Here is a 20,259-nt window from a genome sequence, read left to right as displayed (position 1 = left end):
CCCAAACCCATTTTGAACGTATCCTGTGATGCTTGTAAACGACGACTGGAAATAGCGGTATTCCTGAATTGGACAACTCTAGCGGCAAAATTGTAGAGTATAAGATATTGTAAGAACATAACACTAGACTTCCATGGGATTAAACCGAATTATGGATTACAGAACGGTGTTTACAACTGTTGCTAAACACAAATCGTACATCCCTTCGCACACTTCAATATCAGTGGAACAGTGTTCAACCCAAACACCTATCTACATCGCCAGATAAATCAGCATGGTAACCTTTTAAATGGTTGCCAGTCATCTTAAAACAGAGTATGTATAATCACCGTTCACTGACAGGTGGGCCTGCAGGTCGACATGTCTGCGATGAGGATAAACCAAGGCGCCAAACACAGAAGTGAATCAGGACAATGTTTTTTAATAAACACAAGCTTTAACAATTGCTTTCCTAATCTCTAGGCTAACAATCATCCATCACACAAACTTCCACCTGACAAGCTCCCAACGGAGAAAAAACACAAAAAAGAGGTTTACACCTGATAAGCTGCCTCCGCCCACAGGTGCACAAATTTGGTCAACAGCACCAAACAGAAAAATGATAACAATGATAACTTGTCCATTTCAAGTCAGTCTTCGATGTCCTGGACCCACTGCAGACCTGCCATGGGACAACGAGAGGTATATATGAAAACACTCCAAAGTAAGCAACATGGGTGTCATAATCTTGACATTGCGTGATAACAAGAAAGAGTATCACATGAATTTACAGGCGGAATTTCTAACGTTAAAGTTAAAAATATGTGATAGTGGCACTCCAGCACCCCACTATGTGTCCACCATTTTATTATGTTTCTTTTTTGTAAACTTCCCTTTGAGAAGGTGAGAACTTATGATAGCAGTATATGGTGAGATCTGGGGGTGGAAACTGCTAGTACAAGCTAATACAGTTAGTTTCTTGAGCAAAGGCGTAATAACTAGCAGTAATGTTATTTCTCAGTCTCTGTGGCGCAGCCATCCGAAGGTCTCTTTGTAGTTTGTACAATAAATCACCAAGCTGAAAGGAATGCTGTGGGAAGGCAACACTGACCTTCTAACACTGACTCAACTGCTGCATTTGGAATCATAAGCCCAACAATACGCTGGTTGTCATCTGTCGTCTCCAGGCGGACAACACGTATTCTCCTGTGAACCTGTCGGGCCTATTTGATTATGTCAGCAAAGTAATCGCCAATTAGAGATTATTTTTTTATAAAATAGCCACTGCATTTCTAGCACATGCAGAAGCAGCAATCATATTACATATGTACATTTTTCTTTGACCATGCTAAGTAGCCGAGGCAGTTATTTTTAGTACTCCCCCCGATCCATATTAATTGTCTCAAATTTGCCCATGAATGTATTTATGCCTTAAAAGCATTTAGACACATGTAATAATTCGACAATTAATATGGATCGGAGGGAGTAACTAATAAGAGAAGCCTATTTATTTCTAAAAGAAAAAAACCTGCTTAGTTAGGGCCTTTTCAACCGTGCCCCATACAGGAAGTATCAGACCACCCAAAATATTAATCTCTTGTAATCTTCTGCCTACTGTACAGTAGCTTCCAAGTTTGCATTTGGGTCCATGCATACACTGAAAGAATGCGAAAAACACATAAATACATGATTAGTGAACGTAAGTGAACCAACTTGGTTAAAAGTGCAGAAATATGGTGAAGCATGTCTTCTCTTAAAACGATATTGGTAGGTTCAGATAAAAGCAGCACTGCAGAATACGTAATACTCCCTCCGTTTCATAATTCTTGATGCAAATTCTTTCTAAAATGAGCGAACCTACACACTAAAACGCATCTAGATACATCTCTCCACCATTTGGTTATTCATTATAACCAACAATTGTCTTCCTGAAGCATATTCATACAGCTTAAAATCCTCGAGATGGTAGAGACAAAACTACAAGACCAAAAGAAGCAACGTCATAACAGGCTGATGTCGAAGTATTGTTCCGTCTCTATATATACATGGATTTTCTATTGCACTAATGGTGGACGGAAAACCTATCACTGCTACTTCAAAAATCTAACACCACTAACAGACCACTCGCTGCTTGAATATTGATATGTTCTGTAATAGTTTATAGAAGCAGCACACATACAACTGTTGAATAAAATATTTCAATGCAGTATTATTACCTGCTTGGATGATGCATCATACTCTTCCTGCCAGCCTTTCCCAATTTTGTCAATTGATGAGGTCTTCTTATACTTGCCTTTAAGTTCAACCAAAGGCATCTCTCTTACAAAAGAGAATAGGAAATTATTGTTAAATATTTTGTTTGAACAAAGCAACAACCACGTAGCACATTCAATAACAACCATGCTAATGCTAATTACCCAAGAATTCAAGATGAACATACAACTCGAGTTTAAAGTTAGTCAGGAGAAGTAAAGCAAAATGGCGACTCAAGTACCTTAAAGCTTCCCCAACAGCGGGGCGAATGACTCTGTACATTCCTTCTGTTGAGCTGGTGCAGTAAAAGTGAGAACATTAAGGACTCGCGTCATTCAGTATAGTGCACCAAAGCATACGTGTGGTCATAGTGCTGCATTATACATTTGTTGGCGGCCAAGGAAAAGAGCACTGATGTACGAACTTACAAGTTACAACTACATTATGCCCATCCCCAAACGGTTGTGTTTCCAGCAACTATGCTTGATTTCCATATTACCCAACTTCAACAATTTCCAATGAATGAATTTCATCTTTCATGAATAACAAGTTATTTTCTCTTCTTCCTTTTTTCTTAGCTTGACTTGTCTCCAATATGTGCGGAACACTTTACAAGTTGATTAAGACGCTAAATTCTTCTTTAGGATACCAAAATATAAGGGGAACTTTGCTCAATAGCATCCCCAAACATTTATATGTTCTTACTCTTTGTGATGCTGCACTACAGCATCCTAAGCATAAAAAATTATGCCAAACGTCACCTTTTCTGTCAGAAACAACACCTAATAAGGTGAAAACTAAAAGACATCAAGTTTCCCTAGTTCACTTTTTCATATTGGCAGTTTGGCACCAAAGGCAGGAGTTATGTAGGCAAAAGATTTCCCCTCCCACAATACAATGATGTGTTATCTTCCTCTAATATCTTCTCTTCTAAACCATTTTACTTGTGTAAACCACAGGCAACTTGAGATGTTGATTCAACGCACTTAGCATACATGATTTGTTCTGGATTGGAAAATGGAAGTACTACTATCTGGCATGATTTCACGTGTTTAAGATGTACATTCCAGCTTAAGGTGGTTGCAATGTATTAAAGCTAAATATTAGAGTTTGTGGTGCTATTAACCAAACTTCATGTCAAATGTGCAAAATGGCTCACATCATTTGGTGAATAGCTTCTTTCATCATTTTCCACCATCTTTTTTCACTTCATCAATGTTAGGTTTTTCAATGCCTCTTCTGATATTTAGTTGTTACTATTTGTATCTCTTATTTATTTAAAGAAGTATCAAAGGTTACAGATACATAGCAAAAAAAATTGATACATAAATCATACTCGTCCAACCATATCATACTCGTCCAACCATATCACATACCCTTGAAATGCTATCATGAAATGTCTTCTTCCCATCCACTCTCTTCTTGACTCATAAAATCCATCATTAGAAGAACACGCACCATCTTTCAGCTTTCCTTCAAGTATTGCATTTGCCAACTTGACAATTGGAGACAAAGATAATGCACTTGTCAAGTGGTGCAGTCCTAAAATCAGCGTAAAATCAAACTGAAATGCCACCTACCTCCCAAGTAACTCCACGGTCAATTATAAAAGTAAACAACACTGTAGAAGCACCAGAAAGGCTATCAACATGAACTGTCTGCAGACATGAAATTTTGTTAGACATACTGGAAGTAGTGGTGATTTCAATTCCGTTTGAAAGATATCACACATCCCAACCTGTCGCATACCACTGGACAGTTTTGAGTTTGCAGATAGGCTATGATTACAAGCCCCCTTTGAATTTCTGAGTTATTTTAGCTGGTTTTACACTTTATATGAAAGAAAAACTACCTTGGGTGATTCTTTCATTTCAACACTTTTCGCTTTGATATCTAGAATACCAGAATCAAGCTGTCCTTCAGTGCGTGCATTCTGAATGACCATATCGAGTATACTTGTGAAAAGATCAAATAGCCTATTAAATTAAGTATGTTAGTAAGGTACCAACCGACAAGGTACAAATACAAGAGCTAATTGTGCAAAACCACATGTTGTGTAGCTGCAGCAACACAAAACCACACATTATATGTAACCAGGTTTCGTGCAATTAACTCTAAATATAATGAAATGAATTTGTGTTGCAGAAGCACTTACTTATTCTGGATGTCTGGAGCTAACCCCAGAATTCGATTGAGGAAACGGGCCACATCATGAATATCAGAATCAATAATCCTACCAGTAAGCTTTCCTCCATTTTTGCCGATGGCTGCACCGACAAAAGCAAAACAACGAGCTCTGAGTTATATATTTGAGAACACATTAACACAGGTTAGAATGTACAAAATAGTAGAGTATTTATGTTGTGCACTGCAAGCACGTAAGCTGAACTTGCAAATATCCTTTTGCTTCCCAAACTATTAATCAGGAATGCATGTATATGAAAATATACTGCATAAATCTGTTACTTGAGCAATAGAACATTAAGTGTCCAATAACTACTTCAAACAAATTACTGCAAACTGACATGGATGGCATATAATAAATCGAGAAGTAGAGCGTATAAGAAGTTTGTGACTAGGCAGAATCTACAGCTTTGCGATGTGTAAAGAACAAAATATCTAGATAACAAAAAAGAAAGTTCTTATAGTCCGTATACTATATATCTGTGTTGTTGCGTTTAAGAGATTCCAGCATGGCACCACAACATTCTGTCTGGCAAAAATAAGTTTTAGAACAAACAACAGAAGAAAATAGATGAAATATATTTAATTGAAAAGTTGTTTTGCATGATAAATTGGATAAAAGGGCACAAAGAGAGTTGATGGCTACTAAGCATCAATAGATTTGGGATGTGTACCCATAAAGCGATATCTAGATAGCAGCAGAAACCAAATAAAGTTTATGAAACATACACCTATTACATTTTCCTATGACAAGACAAATAAGTTCACAAACAAACTTACAGATTATAGGATCCCTGATAATTCCAACTGCCACTAAAGCAGCTTTTGCTTTCGTGATGAATTCCTGGAGACTATGTTGATTCTCAGAGCATCCCAAAGGCACAATTGGAAATGCATCCTGGTAACCTTGAAAACTATTTTTTAGAACAATGAATGACTCACGAAACTCACGTTCCATCCAGAAAAAAAAGGCAGAGATAACTACTAACCTGTTCCATTATACCTCTGTACATCATTGTCAGGGCTTTCTTTCCATAGTTACTGTCATAGTTAAAAGCACTAAGTGACGGTCCAGCTCTGCAAAAGTTTAGATCACAGGATGTAATCTTCAGACAAGATCAAGTTTATACACAGAAAAACTGACTAAGATGAACCAAGAAAGAACCTTCGATCTCCTTGTGTTAAGGCTCCAAGAGACTCTAGTCGCTTTGCCACAATTGATGCAAATCGCTTTTCACCACCAAGGTTTGTAAAAAGAATCCTACATCGCCATTTCAAAACTTAATGCTTCACAATTAAGATATGTCAAAAGATAAAAACAAAGAGGGCATTTCCTAGTGAGAAATTGGCCATGTAGAGAATAAGCCTAAGATGTACTTCATGACTATCTGAGTTGTAGCAATCATCACTGATCCATGTTCAACCAATGGTTACTATGTTCAAATCCTGGTTCTAGTAGTCACTTGTGCTAACAAAACTAAACATTATTAACGAGCCAACTCGATATTTTCATATTAATAAATGATACCAAAGACTGCTAAGTTCAAAACATTGTTCTAATCACCTATACTAACAAAAATAACAGTACAAAGTTCATGATGCTTCATGACTATCTGAGCTAGCAAACATCACTAATCCAAGTTCAACCAAAGAGTAGAAACTTATACTACCAAAAACAGACAGTACTAATGAACCAGAACTAGAAGTTTTCATATTAATATACCTGTATACAGGTGCAGAAGTTTGATTAGAACGATGGGTTCTCCCAAACTGCTGAATTGCACGGTCTGCACTCCAAGGAAGTTCAAGAGTTACGTGTACTCTTCTCCTCTGTCATGTTCAGTTAAGCAGCATAAGGTACATTCCAATAGATAACCGCATTGCACAATTGTATGGATAGGCAGTGGAGAAAACAAACCTGATTTTTTACCCTTCGATCAGCATGTAAGGAAACACCAGCCGATCCTGCTTCCGATATTATTGCAATGAACTTTTCTGCGTCCATGAATAGCTGCTTTTCATGCATATTGATCATGTCCAATGCAACTTCTTTCCTGTAAAGGCAGATTTTTAAATAAAATTACCTGAACAAGAAAAGATAATAACTACTAGAAAGCTTTCTCACGTGTTCCGCGCATGGTAAACAACACCTTTTCCATCTGATGCTCTTATTAGCATACCACGCCTTCCAGTTATTTCTGCAACATTGTCAGGACCACCCAGCTACAAAATATAAAGCAAATGGAAATCTCAGGTATTTGTAGTCAATGCGGCAAGATGTTTCACTCTAACTATACTATTTTGGCAATTACAGAGCACATGGTGAATTAACACGGGAGCGTAACACCTTCTATAGTCACCACATGAAACTTGTAGGAGGTTTGGGCACTAGGTGGCAAGTGATTGCATGCCAAATGCTTGTTGTTTTATTGAACACAGTTACCTACCCATTTGTAGAAAAATATAACTAGCGCAATACCTGTGCATTGCAATGGAATAAAAAAAGTAACAATGCATGTTTCAAATATTATTATACTGCCAAATTAAACCATTTATAACTTCACTCTCATCTTGAACATTTATGTTAAATTCAATATGTGCTGGCAACAAGGTGACGGATCACCGTCATCGATTCACCTTTATAGGAGTAAAGATGGGAACCTATCTGATAGGCAGTAGGCCGGTAGCTATCCTTTCAATAGGAAGATGAGAACCTCAATCTAATATATGGAAATATGGAATGCGTGTATTATTCATTTGATGTCTCTAGAAGATGGAACAGTGTGAGTATGTATATTACAAACGAATGTGCTAAAATTTTGCAGTGACTTTTGTCATACGATCTAAGCAATCTGGAGTGTTCATTCTCCTATGTGTGAGCAAGCAGCAGAACGAAAACTCAGGAAGAAAGTGCCTGGGAACTCCAACCCTAGTCTGACTCCTCTGTTCCCTCTATTTCTTTTTCTCTTTTACACCCCTCCACCGCTGAGAGTACCTTTACTACCTTATAGGCAAAATCGTGGAGGTGGAGCTCCGTCGAGTAGGCGATCAGGTAGACAGTTTTTAGAACACTGATGGATAACCAACAGTGTGAAAACTAAACCAACAAAGGTGTCAAGAAAGCCAAAATGTATGCTGTTGTTGTACTATTTGGAGTATTCAACATGATGACAGCGTATGGCTAGACGAGCTTGATGTATCACTTGGAGCCTATGAGGTATTGCAACACTCGAACATCTATGGAAAGTCAAGGTGTCGTAGCATTGGCCTTTTTGAAGTGACAAATAAGAAGAAACCATCCCAGAAAGCAAACTCCAAAACTCCAAACTGATCGACATTTTCAGGAACCAAACTGAATGGGCACACAAGGATTGCCACGGAATCACTCTCATACAATCTTTTGGGTTCAATAGAATGAAATTGCAATCTCCACTGTTCACTTATGCTAATGAGTACCACATCCTCACTCAATTTCATCTATCATTATTCCTTAGCATCCAATGTTACCATGAATGGGAGACAATGAACTTAAGAAAAGGGGCTTTCATCTATCTTTATTCCTTAGCACCCTATGTTTCCATGAATGGCAGACCAAGATCTTTTCGAACTGACTGACTATAGGAATAACAACAGGCCTGATCCAACGACAGTATACAGCCTAGTTCAAGAAACAGGATCGGGAAAAAACAGAGCGTCTTGGCCGGTTCGGTAGCTTAAAAGACCATTTTGCTTTCTAAACGGGGAAAACAGAAACAAATGAGGTGCTGCAGGTGAAAATCGACACTGTTTCTATAAACACACATGTTTTGACTTCATTTGCTGCAGGTGAAAATCGACCTTTTGTCCACCTAATGCGTGCTCTGGAGACCCAACACAAACTGGGCTGTATTGCGCTCAATTTTCTTATATTCTATTTTCTAGGGCATATGAAGTCAATTTTCTTCCAATCCAACTTGAAATCAATGAACAATATTTTTTACCCGCATCGAATTGCCGACCTCGCGGTTGGATAGGCGAACCAGTGAAACAGTCGCTTGACAGGTTCGCTTACCGGTGCATATTTGTTTAAAAAACAATGGTATGCATCGCATTTTCTCTGCATGTACCATACAGATGCTAACTAAAAGAGTTAAAAAATTGTTAATAATTAATAAGAGGGACTTCTCACAGAATGTAATGACTATGTCTAAAAATAAGAATGACGTTGGTGGAATATAAAGAAGCAAATTGCCAAAATGATTTAGGGAAACCACTTTAAAGTCATAAAAAAATCTAGGTTTTTTTACGACATGGACACAATATACACCAATCATGTCATCAAATAATCCAAATTCAAACCAGAGCTTGAGAGAGAAAAAATAAGCTAGATAGTGTTAATGAGCTCAATACACAGCCAAATTTGAATTAACTACTACCATAGCATTTGTCTTTTTTAGCTTCTCAAGCTGTGAGTCAAACTATAAATTGAAATTCTGTGACATGGTAGATAGATGTTGTGTCTATGTAGTCAAGTTATTTTCAGATCTTTTCAAAATCCCGAAACTCAGTTGCACCAGGTATGTTCTCGGAACAGTGTACACTGAGCTTACCAGTGCTTGCTTATAAGTTCAAACAGAAATTCAGAATAAGGGCATTAACCACCTGTAATAGGGAAAGTCAATTACCTGATCAATAATATCATCCAGAGGATTATTAGGCAAATCTAAGGCACGAATGATGTCTAAAATCTTTGACTTTCTCTCCACTGCAGCATCATACCTGCAAGTAATTTACCAGGTAGCAAGTACGTAAACTAGGATTTATGAGCAGATTAAGTTAGCGAACCCTTACTGATTCACATAATACGCACCTCTTTGATAGTTCAGCTATGTAAGCATCTCTCTCTTTAAAATAGCCTTCTACCTTCTCGGTGCATGCATAACATGACCAATCATCAGTCAACATACCAGTCCAAGGTGGAATAGGACAACCAGGGTGAACGCGTGTAGCACAACTGGAACAATGAAGCAACTGGCTCTTCTCCTAAAATGCATGCGATTTAAAGTATTGACACAAAGTTACAAAAGGTGTTAGAAAAAAATCAGTCTTCAAATTCCCAGCCTTTATAAGAAATTGAAATTCCGAAAGAGCTCAGTCATGTCACTTATGCTTCGTAAGCAAGGTTCATATTCAGTGGACATCAGATGGTAGATTGGTTGAAATAAAAATAAAAAAGAGATTATGATACTTGTGTAAAGGTTTGAGAACTTCCATGAATGAACGAATAAAGAAAGGTACAACCATTAAATCATCAATAAAGCATCGAGAGCACTAAAGTTTTCCCTTTTTATTCTTCCTAGCATGTCAGCTGAGGGCTGTGGTGAAATAAAATAATGGGTAGGCTAGCAGAACATCTTAGCTTCAAGTGTCCCCATAATGAAGTCAAAACTGTGTTGTTTATAGAAACACAAAAGGTCACCTCCTCAATATTGCAGATCTGACAGATATAGAACTCCTCACCAGAATCTGTTGATTCATGGTCCGACTCCACTGTAAATATCATTACAGAATAGATTAATGAATACTTAAATAATTCTTAACAGATAAAATAGCAATTATGGCAGCAATGCACGTAACAGTAACAATGATCTACATGGGTTTATCATAAGTTGTCCGTTCCACCTCTTCAGGATATTTTTGTTTTGTTTTGCTAGCTGTGTTTTCGTAATTAAGTTGCAGATGGATATAGCATATAGTGACATATTATGGCGTCCATGAACATGAGAAGAAATGTGAGACGAACCATTGGGTAACAGAATGGCCGTTTACCAGAATACATGAGATAGAATGTGAAATCAGTCAAACGAATTAATCAACTTTATCTCTTTATCTGATGAAAGAGACAGTAGTAAACTGTCGCAACTTTCTGTTGCATACCGTCTTTAAAGATAGAGAAAACTCTTGATTTGCATGTTAAAAAATTTATGATTCCACATCGGGCATCCAAAAATTCCTGTTCTCTATATATCACTCAAAAGTTTTATGATTCCATATTTGACATTCCCATCAGTTGATTGTTAAGCCATAGCTTTACTTTTTCCGAGTCATATCACAGAAACTATATAATTTGTCAAGTAATTAAAGATGTACAACTCACATGCCAATAAAACAAACCAACACTGCACGTCACTCCAGATAATTCATATTAAATGATTATCGAAATCATAGCACTTAAAACAAAACCAGGTTCATTCATTCATGCAAATACATAAGCTTATTTTCTCATCATTTTGAAGCTTTGAACATACTAAAACAATAATTTTGAGAACTCATGCAGCAACAATGCCGCCACTGGGTCATATCAGAGTGACTTTGGCCATTGGCTCAAAATCTACACATTTAAGATCACCCGCTAAGGGCCAATGTATGTTGTGCAATGCTAAAATATCAATATTTTTTACCAATTCCAACTTTCCAAGTACCTATCATATCAAAATACAGAAGGCATCTGCTTCTGTCATCAAATTTCTTACACTTACTGACCCCTATCAACAAATTCCCAAGAAACTTACATGGAGAATGCCCATCCATTCCATCATCACTCACATCTTCCATCTTCGCGAGTTTCCTAACTCGCCCTTTAGAGGAGACATCAGGTCCATAATGCCGCTTACGCTGGACCTCCGTGACTTTCTCTTCATCTACAAGAAAATGAAGAAAAAAGCATACAAAATAGTCAACTTAGAAAGCTAATCAAACAAAAGGTGATATAAATTGATCCCCTCCAACTTTCTGCAATTGGAATGACCAAATTTTGCATTCCGGTTTGTGCAAAGATGTTACTAGACCTGCCTAATATTAGTGCATGCTAAAAGATGTTTTTGGAAACTGCAGGCTACTTCCAACATGCTGATCTATTTAACATTATGATCCATCTATAAAAGTTTTTTTTTCAATGTAAACCTTCCTGAAAAGGATTGGGTTTTGCCGTTTTGGACACAAAGGATAGTTTTCTTCTACCAGCTTAAGAAGCAACTCTATATTACCAAAAAACAAAGTCTTTTATGTTTTATTTCAACACCCAGACCCTTATATATGAATAAAGATAGGAAAAATAGTGGAAACCAACTTCCAGAGCGCTAATCTTTTAGCATCCTGAACCAATCTACAAAGTTTGTTTGATGCAAACCTTGCAGAAAAGAATCGGGTTTTGGAGGCAAAGGATAGTTATCTTCTACTAGCTTAAGAAGCAACTCTCTAGGACCAGAAATAAAGTCTTCCATTTCAACGCCCTGCCACATACATTAACAAACAAACAAAAGTATGGATACTTAGTTCACATCACCTTGCAAGGCTCTAGAAATAGTATACACAAGATGGAAAAAAAGAAGCTAGTAGGCAAGACAAACACACATATTTTGTGATAGCTTCCTCTGTCCGAGCTTCTCCAGTGCTCTGGAGACCAATTACCACACATCTTTCTTCTGCTAAGGCTTCTTTCACCAACCTCACAACAGCAGGTACCTTTGCAGACATACACATATGCCTGAAAAAACGCTGCGAAAGCAAATCGCATTGATATTTACTTAAATACAAGGTAGTGCTTGAGCATGTGGAGCGAATGAGATGCCAGACTAAGACTGCTGCATCAGAAGTTTTGTTACACTCTAAATTTCTTTACTATATGCCCAGAGTAATATGACTTTTTTGGGACAGGCAAGATCCATGAACTCCATCATTGGCAAGGATGATGAGGTTATACACACATTGTAACATGAAGTGAAAGAGGAACCACCTGATGACTAGCCCAGTATAGCCGCCATATCTGAGTCGAATTGCCCTTGTCTTCTGTATAAAACTCAATTGCAGATAGGAGTTCGACACGCAGCTCAGCCCAAAATTCAGCTGCCTTTCTATACATATTCTACATCATCAGATAACAAAACACACTGTAAGCACCACTTTTGACCTATACTACATCCCAGACTAGAAGGCTAAACAAAAGTTACTAGAAAAGGTTAAAAACTTCAATTTAAAAAACAATGCTAATTTTACTGTGATGAGGAATCACATCGTGGAAGAAAGAATATCTTAAAAAACATGCAAAGCAAATAGTAAAACCAAAACAAAAGGGGAAAAACAGAGTGACAAGTTTACCATCATTCTTTCTTCTAGAGGTGCCTCCACAACATCAAAATCAACGCCCTTATAACTCAGGGTGCGGCAAGCATACATACCCCTGGCACAAGTTTAACAAGAGTAGTACGAAATGAATTATTTCGATGAACAAGTGGACCAATCAATTATTGAAATGGAGAATGTAGCAACAAGACAACTCAGCTACCTATGTACATTGCACAGAATATTTGGCATATGATACCCATCTGGGTATGCCTATTCATGTCAATACTGTGCACACATATAAGATAAAACTGAGTCATTTAGCAATTCCAGTAACACTAACCTGGCTTTCATGTCCATAGCAACAAGTTCAAGAGCACCCACACCACCTTTCTCAAGAGCACCTGAAAATTATATAGCAAACGTCATCCATATATCCATTGGATTTCACATATCCACCAGTGAAGCACAGAAAATACCATTAAAGGCATTCGATACTTTTAAGTACTACTGTACTACATAGAAGTTGTGACTAAAATTGGCAGATCCAACTATACCAAGACAAAGGAATTACTTCCCCTCCAGTAAACAGTGCTCGTTGCTACTGCAATCAACTCATTGCATATTGGTTTTTTCTCTCAAAAGAAAAGGAACACGTATAGGCCCAAAGACAACAAGAACCATCAGTGAGCAGGAACAGTAAGAAATATTGACAGCAGTGAAACTGAAAAGAAGCAAGCCAACAACAAGAAGCAAATCCAGCGGCACAGCAGCTACAGAGGTGCCATGTTGGCAAGAACATTGTAGCAGGCAATGAATTTGCACCAATTTAACCAGGTGATGGCAGGATATGTACTAAAAAATAGTTTTATCTATCCCACAACAATTCACCAATCCCGGAACTAGTTATGGATAGAATGTCCATAGAAGTGAAAGTAGGACAACGGGAGAAAAGAGTAAGGAGTGTCGGAAAAAAGAAGACTTTGTACTTTCAGCCCACAATGAAGTGAAAATGCAAAGATATACATTGGATAGTTGAAGAAAGTCCCCGAGGGTTCGGTTGATCACCAATGAAAGCGGTACATGAGTTTGGTTTATAGCATCGCGAGACAGTTTGGTTCCTATCTACCATTGATATTAAAGGGAGGATTCTAGTTTATAGTCTGGTTTGACAGCTGCCTTGGGTAATTTGTGATTCCACCAGACGAGGTCTGTGACACTCAAAAGAACAAGATTTGGCCATGAGTAAGGTTAATAGAGTCAATATGTGCTTTGGACAGAAGCAAAAGAACTCGGATATGATTGGGGTTTAAGATTGGCATCCAGGATCCTCCTCCCCACAGACAATGCATCAAGGATGGCGACGAGAGAAGATAGATCACAAAAGGGGTGGTCGGCGTCTAATCAGCTGTCAGTGAAGAGGCCAGAATCAGCAATGGCAGCATCAAGTTTCTGATGGCATATTAAAATGATTGAGAACAATGCAGTTGTTCATAACTGTTGAAATTGTTCTATTTTTGAGAGTTATCGGGCCAAACCTAGACAATGGAACCAATAAGCCAAGTCATTTGTATGTGCATCTACTATTCTACCTTCCAAGAAAAAAAGAGAGTTGACTACTTGAGATAAATAAACCTAGAAATTGGTGAAAATCTACAATTAATAGGAAGTAGGTGGTACTTTACTACCACTTCAAAACAGGGAATGGAAGTAAATCACTAGTTCATTTTGAATTATGTTGGTAATCGTTGGTCACTAAGTGGTAATTGCCCCCGAAGTAAAACTCTGATGATGCTAAGCTACTGTCAAATCGCTTCCAGGCTATCTTTTGCATGGCAAAGTAGATACTATGATGCTTTCTTTTAAATCTTACTAACCTACTACTAACGCTTCCTTTAGCATAGATATTGAGAGTGTTGTTACTATGATAGCTAACCAACAGAACATTATAAACGACTCATAATTGCTGTCCACATAAATAAAGCAGTGATGATTTATGTGTGAAATAAAGATAAACCTAGAAACTGTTGAAAATTCTGAAATGATGTTCCGTCTCCCCAAAGACCAAGCCGAACCATGTAGCCTAAATTTCGAGGCTCCGATGCACCAGTTGCTGAGCAGTAAACCACTCGAGCTTCAGATAACATTTCCTGTGTTTGGACCATCAATGTAATGAAAGGATCATCAGGAAATTTGAAATTGACATCTCAAATACCATGTAATATGTCAGACTGAGCAATCCATGCTACCGCTCAAAAAGTAATGCATCTTCATTTTATGCGAAGAAAAAGAAAGAGAGAATTGACGCAATACCACCATGAGAAATCTAAGTTTTCAAAATACCACTCAAATAACAAGGCTTGCCAAAATACCATCACAACTCAGTTTTGACATGCTAAAATACCACTACCATTAGATGTCAAACTTATTCCGTTAGTCAAACCGTCAAATAGTTGTCAGTTATTTTCATATTCCAAAATTACCCCTCCTCGGTTCCCCCTGGCCCGCACCCACTCGCCGTCCGCCGCACCACGGCCCTCCGCTTCCGCCTGGGACTGGACCCGTGGACCAGGTCGAGCTACACCTCCGAGCTCAGCTTCCAGCTCGAGGAGGCCAAGGGGTGTGCATGTCCATTTGTGTGGCCGTTAAGGCTGTTAGTATATGGTGGTATTTTGGAATGAAAATTTAGATTGTGATGGTATTTTGGCAAGCCTTATTATTTGAGTGGTATTTTGGAACCTTAGATTTCTCAGAGTGGTACCATGTCAATTCTCTCAAAAAGAAAATATCCATAAGATTGTTATTTATTGTAAAAAGTTCAACACGATATCAGAGTATGGTGCCTGTCTGTCAGCTCAATCAATACATTCCTTACTTATGAACTTTAGAACATCGCACATCATATCAGAGTATGATGGCAGAAGTTATTTCCTGTACATAATTCGCCTTGCATAAAATTAATTAAGAATTATGCAGCTGACAGCACATTAAAGATGTGGTTTTAAACATACATTTTTATGAGTATGCAGTATTATCTATAAAGTATTGTTTTCACATATCACACCGTTTGTGCCCATAAATAGAATGTGTACAGTAAGGTTCTGCTCATCACAAGGAGAACAGAACAAGGGAACATAACAAAATATGCACACACACACACACACACACACACACACACACACACCTGGATCTCAAGAACCACTTTACCAGTCCGGGTGGACTGACCTCCTGCTTCGGGAATCAAATTTTTGGCCTTGTGGCACTGCAGGAAACAAATTCAACACGCAAATTTATGTACAACAGGTTTAAATTGAAAGGCACATGTTATCTAGAAGGTGCTGAACTCACTGCATCCAATTGTGTATCCTTTTTATTAGTGAGTTCAAACCAGATCAGTCTTTACCTCGTCAAAAACTAGAAGACCATCGAAGTCAGATCCACACCACTGTACCAACTGCTGCAAACGGGAATAGCCTTTCTCAGATGATGCTATTAAACTGCTATAAGTTACAAAAACAACTCCATTTGTGATCCCATTGGCCTTGGAGTCTAACTTAGAATATGGCAGCTTATTTAAAGCATGCACTGCAGCACAAAATACAGTCATCAGTTGATAATATCAGTAATGAATATGAAATCAATAACAAATCTAGTTGTCGAGTAACAGAAATATATAATTCTAAGATTAAGAGTCTGCATTCTTTCCTCCCACTCAATTGCAGAAACTACAAGACGGGGATAGTATGCTTACCAATCACTGAATTTATTTATAATTTTGATTCTCAGACACTACCATAAAAACATGCAGGGTAAAGATACGAAAAAAGAGCTTCCGTACTGTTCGATGGTTTGCATTCCAATACTCCATGGCCAGCCTTAATACTGTAACTGTACTAGGATATAACTCAATTCCAAAAGTTGGTATCCTATTTTGCTGGAAGTGCTAAAAAGGATGGCATGTTCTTCATAATGCCAATGATACCAATAAAATTAACAGCAGAAAGAGCAACGAGGAAAGCCCTACTTCGACAGTATGAAGGCAGGCAGGGAGGTTACTCCATTATACTATCCAATTAGAATATACAATTGTCTGACATATGTTCTGACACAGTCAGGCTTTTCTTTCTAGATTCTTTGATCTGACATACTTATATTACCAATTTAGATTGCAGTGCCAGCTTGTATATAAAAGGTTATGTTCTGGCACTCGCCGTCACAGGCAGTTATGCCCAATGTGCACTTCTTAAGTATTGGCATTTGCATCAAAAGGCATGAAGTTTACTTTCTTAGAACCATTCCTATTTTAGTTGGACCGTGCACAACAGGCATGTCAGATCAAATATCAGTTGATAATGGCGTCAATTTAGGAGACTTGAAATTCAATGTTTGTTTGACTTGACAACTGGTGTCTGTCATACGTGTAGATTCTTACCTTCCACGCATTTTGCACCAACATCATCCAGATCTCGACGAGCATCATATTTCAAGTCTGAACCGATGGAAATCCACCTAAATAAGTCCACTGTTAAAAACAGAATCAAGCAATGAACCACGGAACATGTGTTCATAAAATAAGTTTCTGAACCCCTTTTCTTGCACAATTTCTTACAAGGCCTTATGTCTTCCCTTCTGCCAATTTTCCCAGATCAATCCAGCAATTGTGCGTCCTTTACCAACACCAGCTCCGTCACCAATGAAGAAACCTGCTCTAGCACCAGTAGGGAGATGGTGAAGGTGCCTCTGCCATAAAAGAACAGACTTAGAAGAGATGCAATGTATGTATATATGTAAACTTCAAGAAAAATGAATCTCGACAAGGTAGCTTACCTGACAAGCATACACTATAGTTTCAATTTGTAAGCAAGACAGAGCCTTGGTCTCTTCCAATTCATCCATAATAGCCAAGTTGTAAGTAGGTTCAGGGGGTTGCACCGCTGATAAAGATGAAGTTTCTACCACAGGGTCCGGATGAGGAAGACCAAGAGATAGCTTGGGAGGCCTCTGGAAAAAAGAATTTGCGTGAAAATTTTCTCAAACCAATCAATAACAAAAGCTGAAATACATCTAGGAAATCCAAGGCAGTGTCCTCCAATTTTTCCACAAATATTTAAAAAAGAAATATCTTACATAGTCCATGAAAGTTTCCCCAATAGTGCCACCTTCATCTTCCTCGCGCTCAACATCAACTGCAACCTGTTTGTAGCCAGCTATATTATAATACCAGTGCGATAGCAATAAGTGGTCGATATAATGAAGTTCTAGAACGACAGTGTGCTAAAAAGAGTGAATCTTATATGCTCTCTAGTGAAATGCAACATTCAATAGCCAAATTCATGGATGTGAAATTATGCATATAATCTAGGTGAATGCGGAAAATGTCAGTTAGCACATGCACACACTGAGGATAGGCCATACTGTGCAGTGCACTAGATAACTGTAGCGAACCGCTTCGTGGTGTCCCAGATAAATAGCCTTGGGCATGGAGCCTCATCTACTCAACTAGCAGTTGTAATTCTTTTTTCATTATGGTGTATTATCAGCACTCTCCCATCGCTAATTATCAAGGATAGAAGTTTTTGCATATTATTCATTAGAGCACTGGAGAAAATTAGTTGGATTTTGCACTGGATAATACTCACTTTGAAGCTTGCATGCTGTTATGAGAAACAACAGTTGAGCTTTTTAGAAAAGTAAACTAAGGCTTCTTTTCTTTCAACCAAATGTTCAGTTATAGTCATAGAATTCATATTCATAAGGACGACCGTACAGTCACAGTTATGCTTAGATAGCTGTTGGGTCCAGATACAGAAAAAAAGAACTGAAATGCATTACTCGTGTGCAAGATATAGCCTTTGGTGACTTGTGAAGCTTGGAAGCTGAAGGGTAGCACCCATACACATGCATACAACATATCCTCAGAACATGACAAATGCGCCAATTGACTTTTAAATTGCAGTCACGCAAGCAACGGAACCGCTCACCTCATTGATCTCGTCAGGCAGTTCAGGCGGCGGGGGCATGGGAGCCATGGGCACCTGCTGCATGTGCGGCAGCATGGGCAGGAAGGGCATGTGCGGCAGCGGGACAGGAGGCTGGGGCGGGGGCGGAGGCGGAGGAGGGACGAAGCCCTGCGGGGCGGAGGCGAGGAAATGCTGGAGCTTGGAGATGTCGACGGCGAGGTCGACGCCGCACTGCGGGCAGCTGAAGCGGGCGAGGCCGTGCGGCACGTTGAGGATGGCCTTGCAGCGCGCGCAGGGGAGCTGGATCTTGGTGGGGTCCACGCCCTGCGCCCGCGGGCCGGAGCGGCGGGGAGGGAGAGGCGCGGGGTGAGGCTGAGGCTGAGGAGGCGGCGGGGGAGCTGCAGCAGCAGCAGGAGGAGGAGGAGGAGGAGCGGGAGCGGGAGGGGGTGGGGGAGGAGGCGGAGTTGGGGATGCCTTGGGCGGGGAAGAGGGCATGAGCTCCGGTGGGAGGCGCTGCGCCATGCGGCATTTGGGGCAGATGAACTCCGTCATGCCGGCGGCCACGGCGAGGACGCCGCGGCAGCCGGCGCAGCGCACCTGGACGGCCGCCGGGGAGGGGGCCATGGGGAAGGATTTTTGGTTGTGGAGGGTTTCTACCGGGGTAACCGGAAGTTGGGCTTTTCAGTCCGCAAATTTTTTTAAATAATACGATTTTTTTAATCATTTTCAAAAATAGTACGCGTTTTTCAAAATTTCAAAAATAATGCGGCCTCGGCCTGGGCGAGACCGATTGGGCCCAGTCGGCCTCGTCCAGGCCGACTGCAGGCGGGCAGTTTCTGAGCGGCCGACTGGCGCCCCAGTCGGCTTGGGACAGGCCAACTGGCCTTTCGGTTTCGCCTCTAGAGCTGACCGCGGCGGGCCCTCCTTTCTTTTCTTTTTTCCCTTTATTCCTTCCCTTCTTCCTCCCCAGGCCGAGCCCGAGCAGCCCAGCTCGCCCGTTGCCCCCATTTTTCTAGCCAAAATTAGTGAGTTTTGTTCCCGTTTAACCCACAAAACTGCATCCCCTTACTATTTAGCACCCAATGACACCTTGATCTACTGTTTTCGTAGACCATGTAGAACTAATTTCGTGTTGCTAAGTTGGGGCAATGGTGGTGGTTCGGAGGAGTTTGGAGGTGGTGGTGGTGCTCATCCGGTGACTGTGAGGCTGCTCGAGGTTGGGGTTCACACGCTTCAAGGGTAAATTCTAATGTCTCACGTATTTATCCTATAATGTATATGTTTATGAGGATACGTGTGTATGTATATATAGAAGTATGTTTTAACGTTTGGTAGTGCTCATTATTTTGGACAACGATTAATGTCGTACTGCTTAGTATTTGATGCGTCTATATATTATGGCCGGTATTAATATGTTTTGATAGGCTAGATTTTGTTTATGCCGTACTGTTTAGTATTTGACGCGTATTAATAGTATGGCCGGTAGTAATATGTTTTGATTAGGCTTATTTATGCCGTACTGTTTAGTATTTGACGCTAATATCTAATATGCCGTACTATTTAGTATTTGACGCGTATTAATATTTTTAATATGCCGTACTGCTTAGTATTTGACGCGTCATAATATTTTTTATATGCCGTACTGCTTAGTATTTGACGCGTTTAAACATTTTTTTAGGCATTAGAGATGTCCGGTGTACTGAAGTTTGTTTTTTACTACGGTTCCGGTACTGTCTTAACAACCGAGCACGGAACTGATCTGAGTCAGTTTAAGTATGTGAGT

General features: G+C 39.4%; 1 protein-coding gene across 2 annotated transcripts; it reads right to left on the bottom strand.

Moving 5' to 3' along the window:
- Positions 1-114: 114 nt before the first annotated feature.
- On the bottom strand, positions 115-19,132 carry LOC100830948 (protein FORGETTER 1). 2 transcript variants are annotated; one of them, XM_003571488.4, is made up of 32 exons: positions 18,498-19,132; positions 17,644-17,709; positions 17,344-17,517; positions 17,126-17,256; positions 16,949-17,025; positions 15,920-16,101; positions 15,701-15,778; positions 14,534-14,666; positions 12,860-12,920; positions 12,553-12,634; positions 12,191-12,319; positions 11,809-11,952; positions 11,585-11,687; positions 10,968-11,096; positions 9,875-9,945; positions 9,266-9,438; positions 9,081-9,174; positions 6,542-6,639; positions 6,335-6,470; positions 6,140-6,246; positions 5,582-5,677; positions 5,406-5,493; positions 5,197-5,314; positions 4,388-4,499; positions 4,085-4,208; positions 3,813-3,890; positions 3,609-3,727; positions 2,474-2,527; positions 2,196-2,298; positions 1,508-1,636; positions 1,091-1,202; positions 115-661 (listed from the first exon to the last, which is right to left on the bottom strand). In XM_003571488.4, exons 1-32 carry the CDS (start codon positions 19,098-19,100, stop codon positions 630-632), a joined length of 3,936 nt encoding a protein of 1,311 aa, XP_003571536.1. In that variant the 5' UTR covers positions 19,101-19,132; the 3' UTR covers positions 115-629. The 2 variants fall into 2 exon arrangements, with proteins under 2 accessions (XP_003571536.1, XP_010234469.1); XM_010236167.3 differs by lacking the exons at positions 115-661; positions 1,091-1,202; positions 1,508-1,636; ... (1 more) ...; positions 2,474-2,527; positions 4,085-4,208 and having other exon boundaries at positions 3,655-3,727.
- Positions 19,133-20,259: the final 1,127 nt, after the last annotated feature.

Source organism: Brachypodium distachyon, chromosome 3, assembly GCF_000005505.3.
Source record: "Brachypodium distachyon strain Bd21 chromosome 3, Brachypodium_distachyon_v3.0, whole genome shotgun sequence".
NCBI classification, from domain to species: Eukaryota; Viridiplantae; Streptophyta; class Magnoliopsida; order Poales; family Poaceae; genus Brachypodium; species Brachypodium distachyon.
Note: the sequence above shows the minus strand (reverse complement) of the source record. Positions and strands in the feature narration are given on the sequence as shown.

Bases quoted from the DNA above. Each gene is read 5' to 3' on its own strand.
- LOC100830948 (XM_003571488.4), bottom strand. From the start codon at position 19,100: ATGGCCCCCTCCCCGGCGGCCGTCCAGGTGCGCTGCGCCGGCTGCCGC. The intron at 17,518-17,643 runs GTAAGATATTTC...TCTTTTTTCCAG, and splicing joins GGGAAACTTTCATGGACTAT to AGGCCTCCCAAGCTATCTCT. The intron at 5,678-6,139 runs GTATATTAATAT...ATGGCGATGTAG, and splicing joins ACTTCTGCACCTGTATACAG to GATTCTTTTTACAAACCTTG.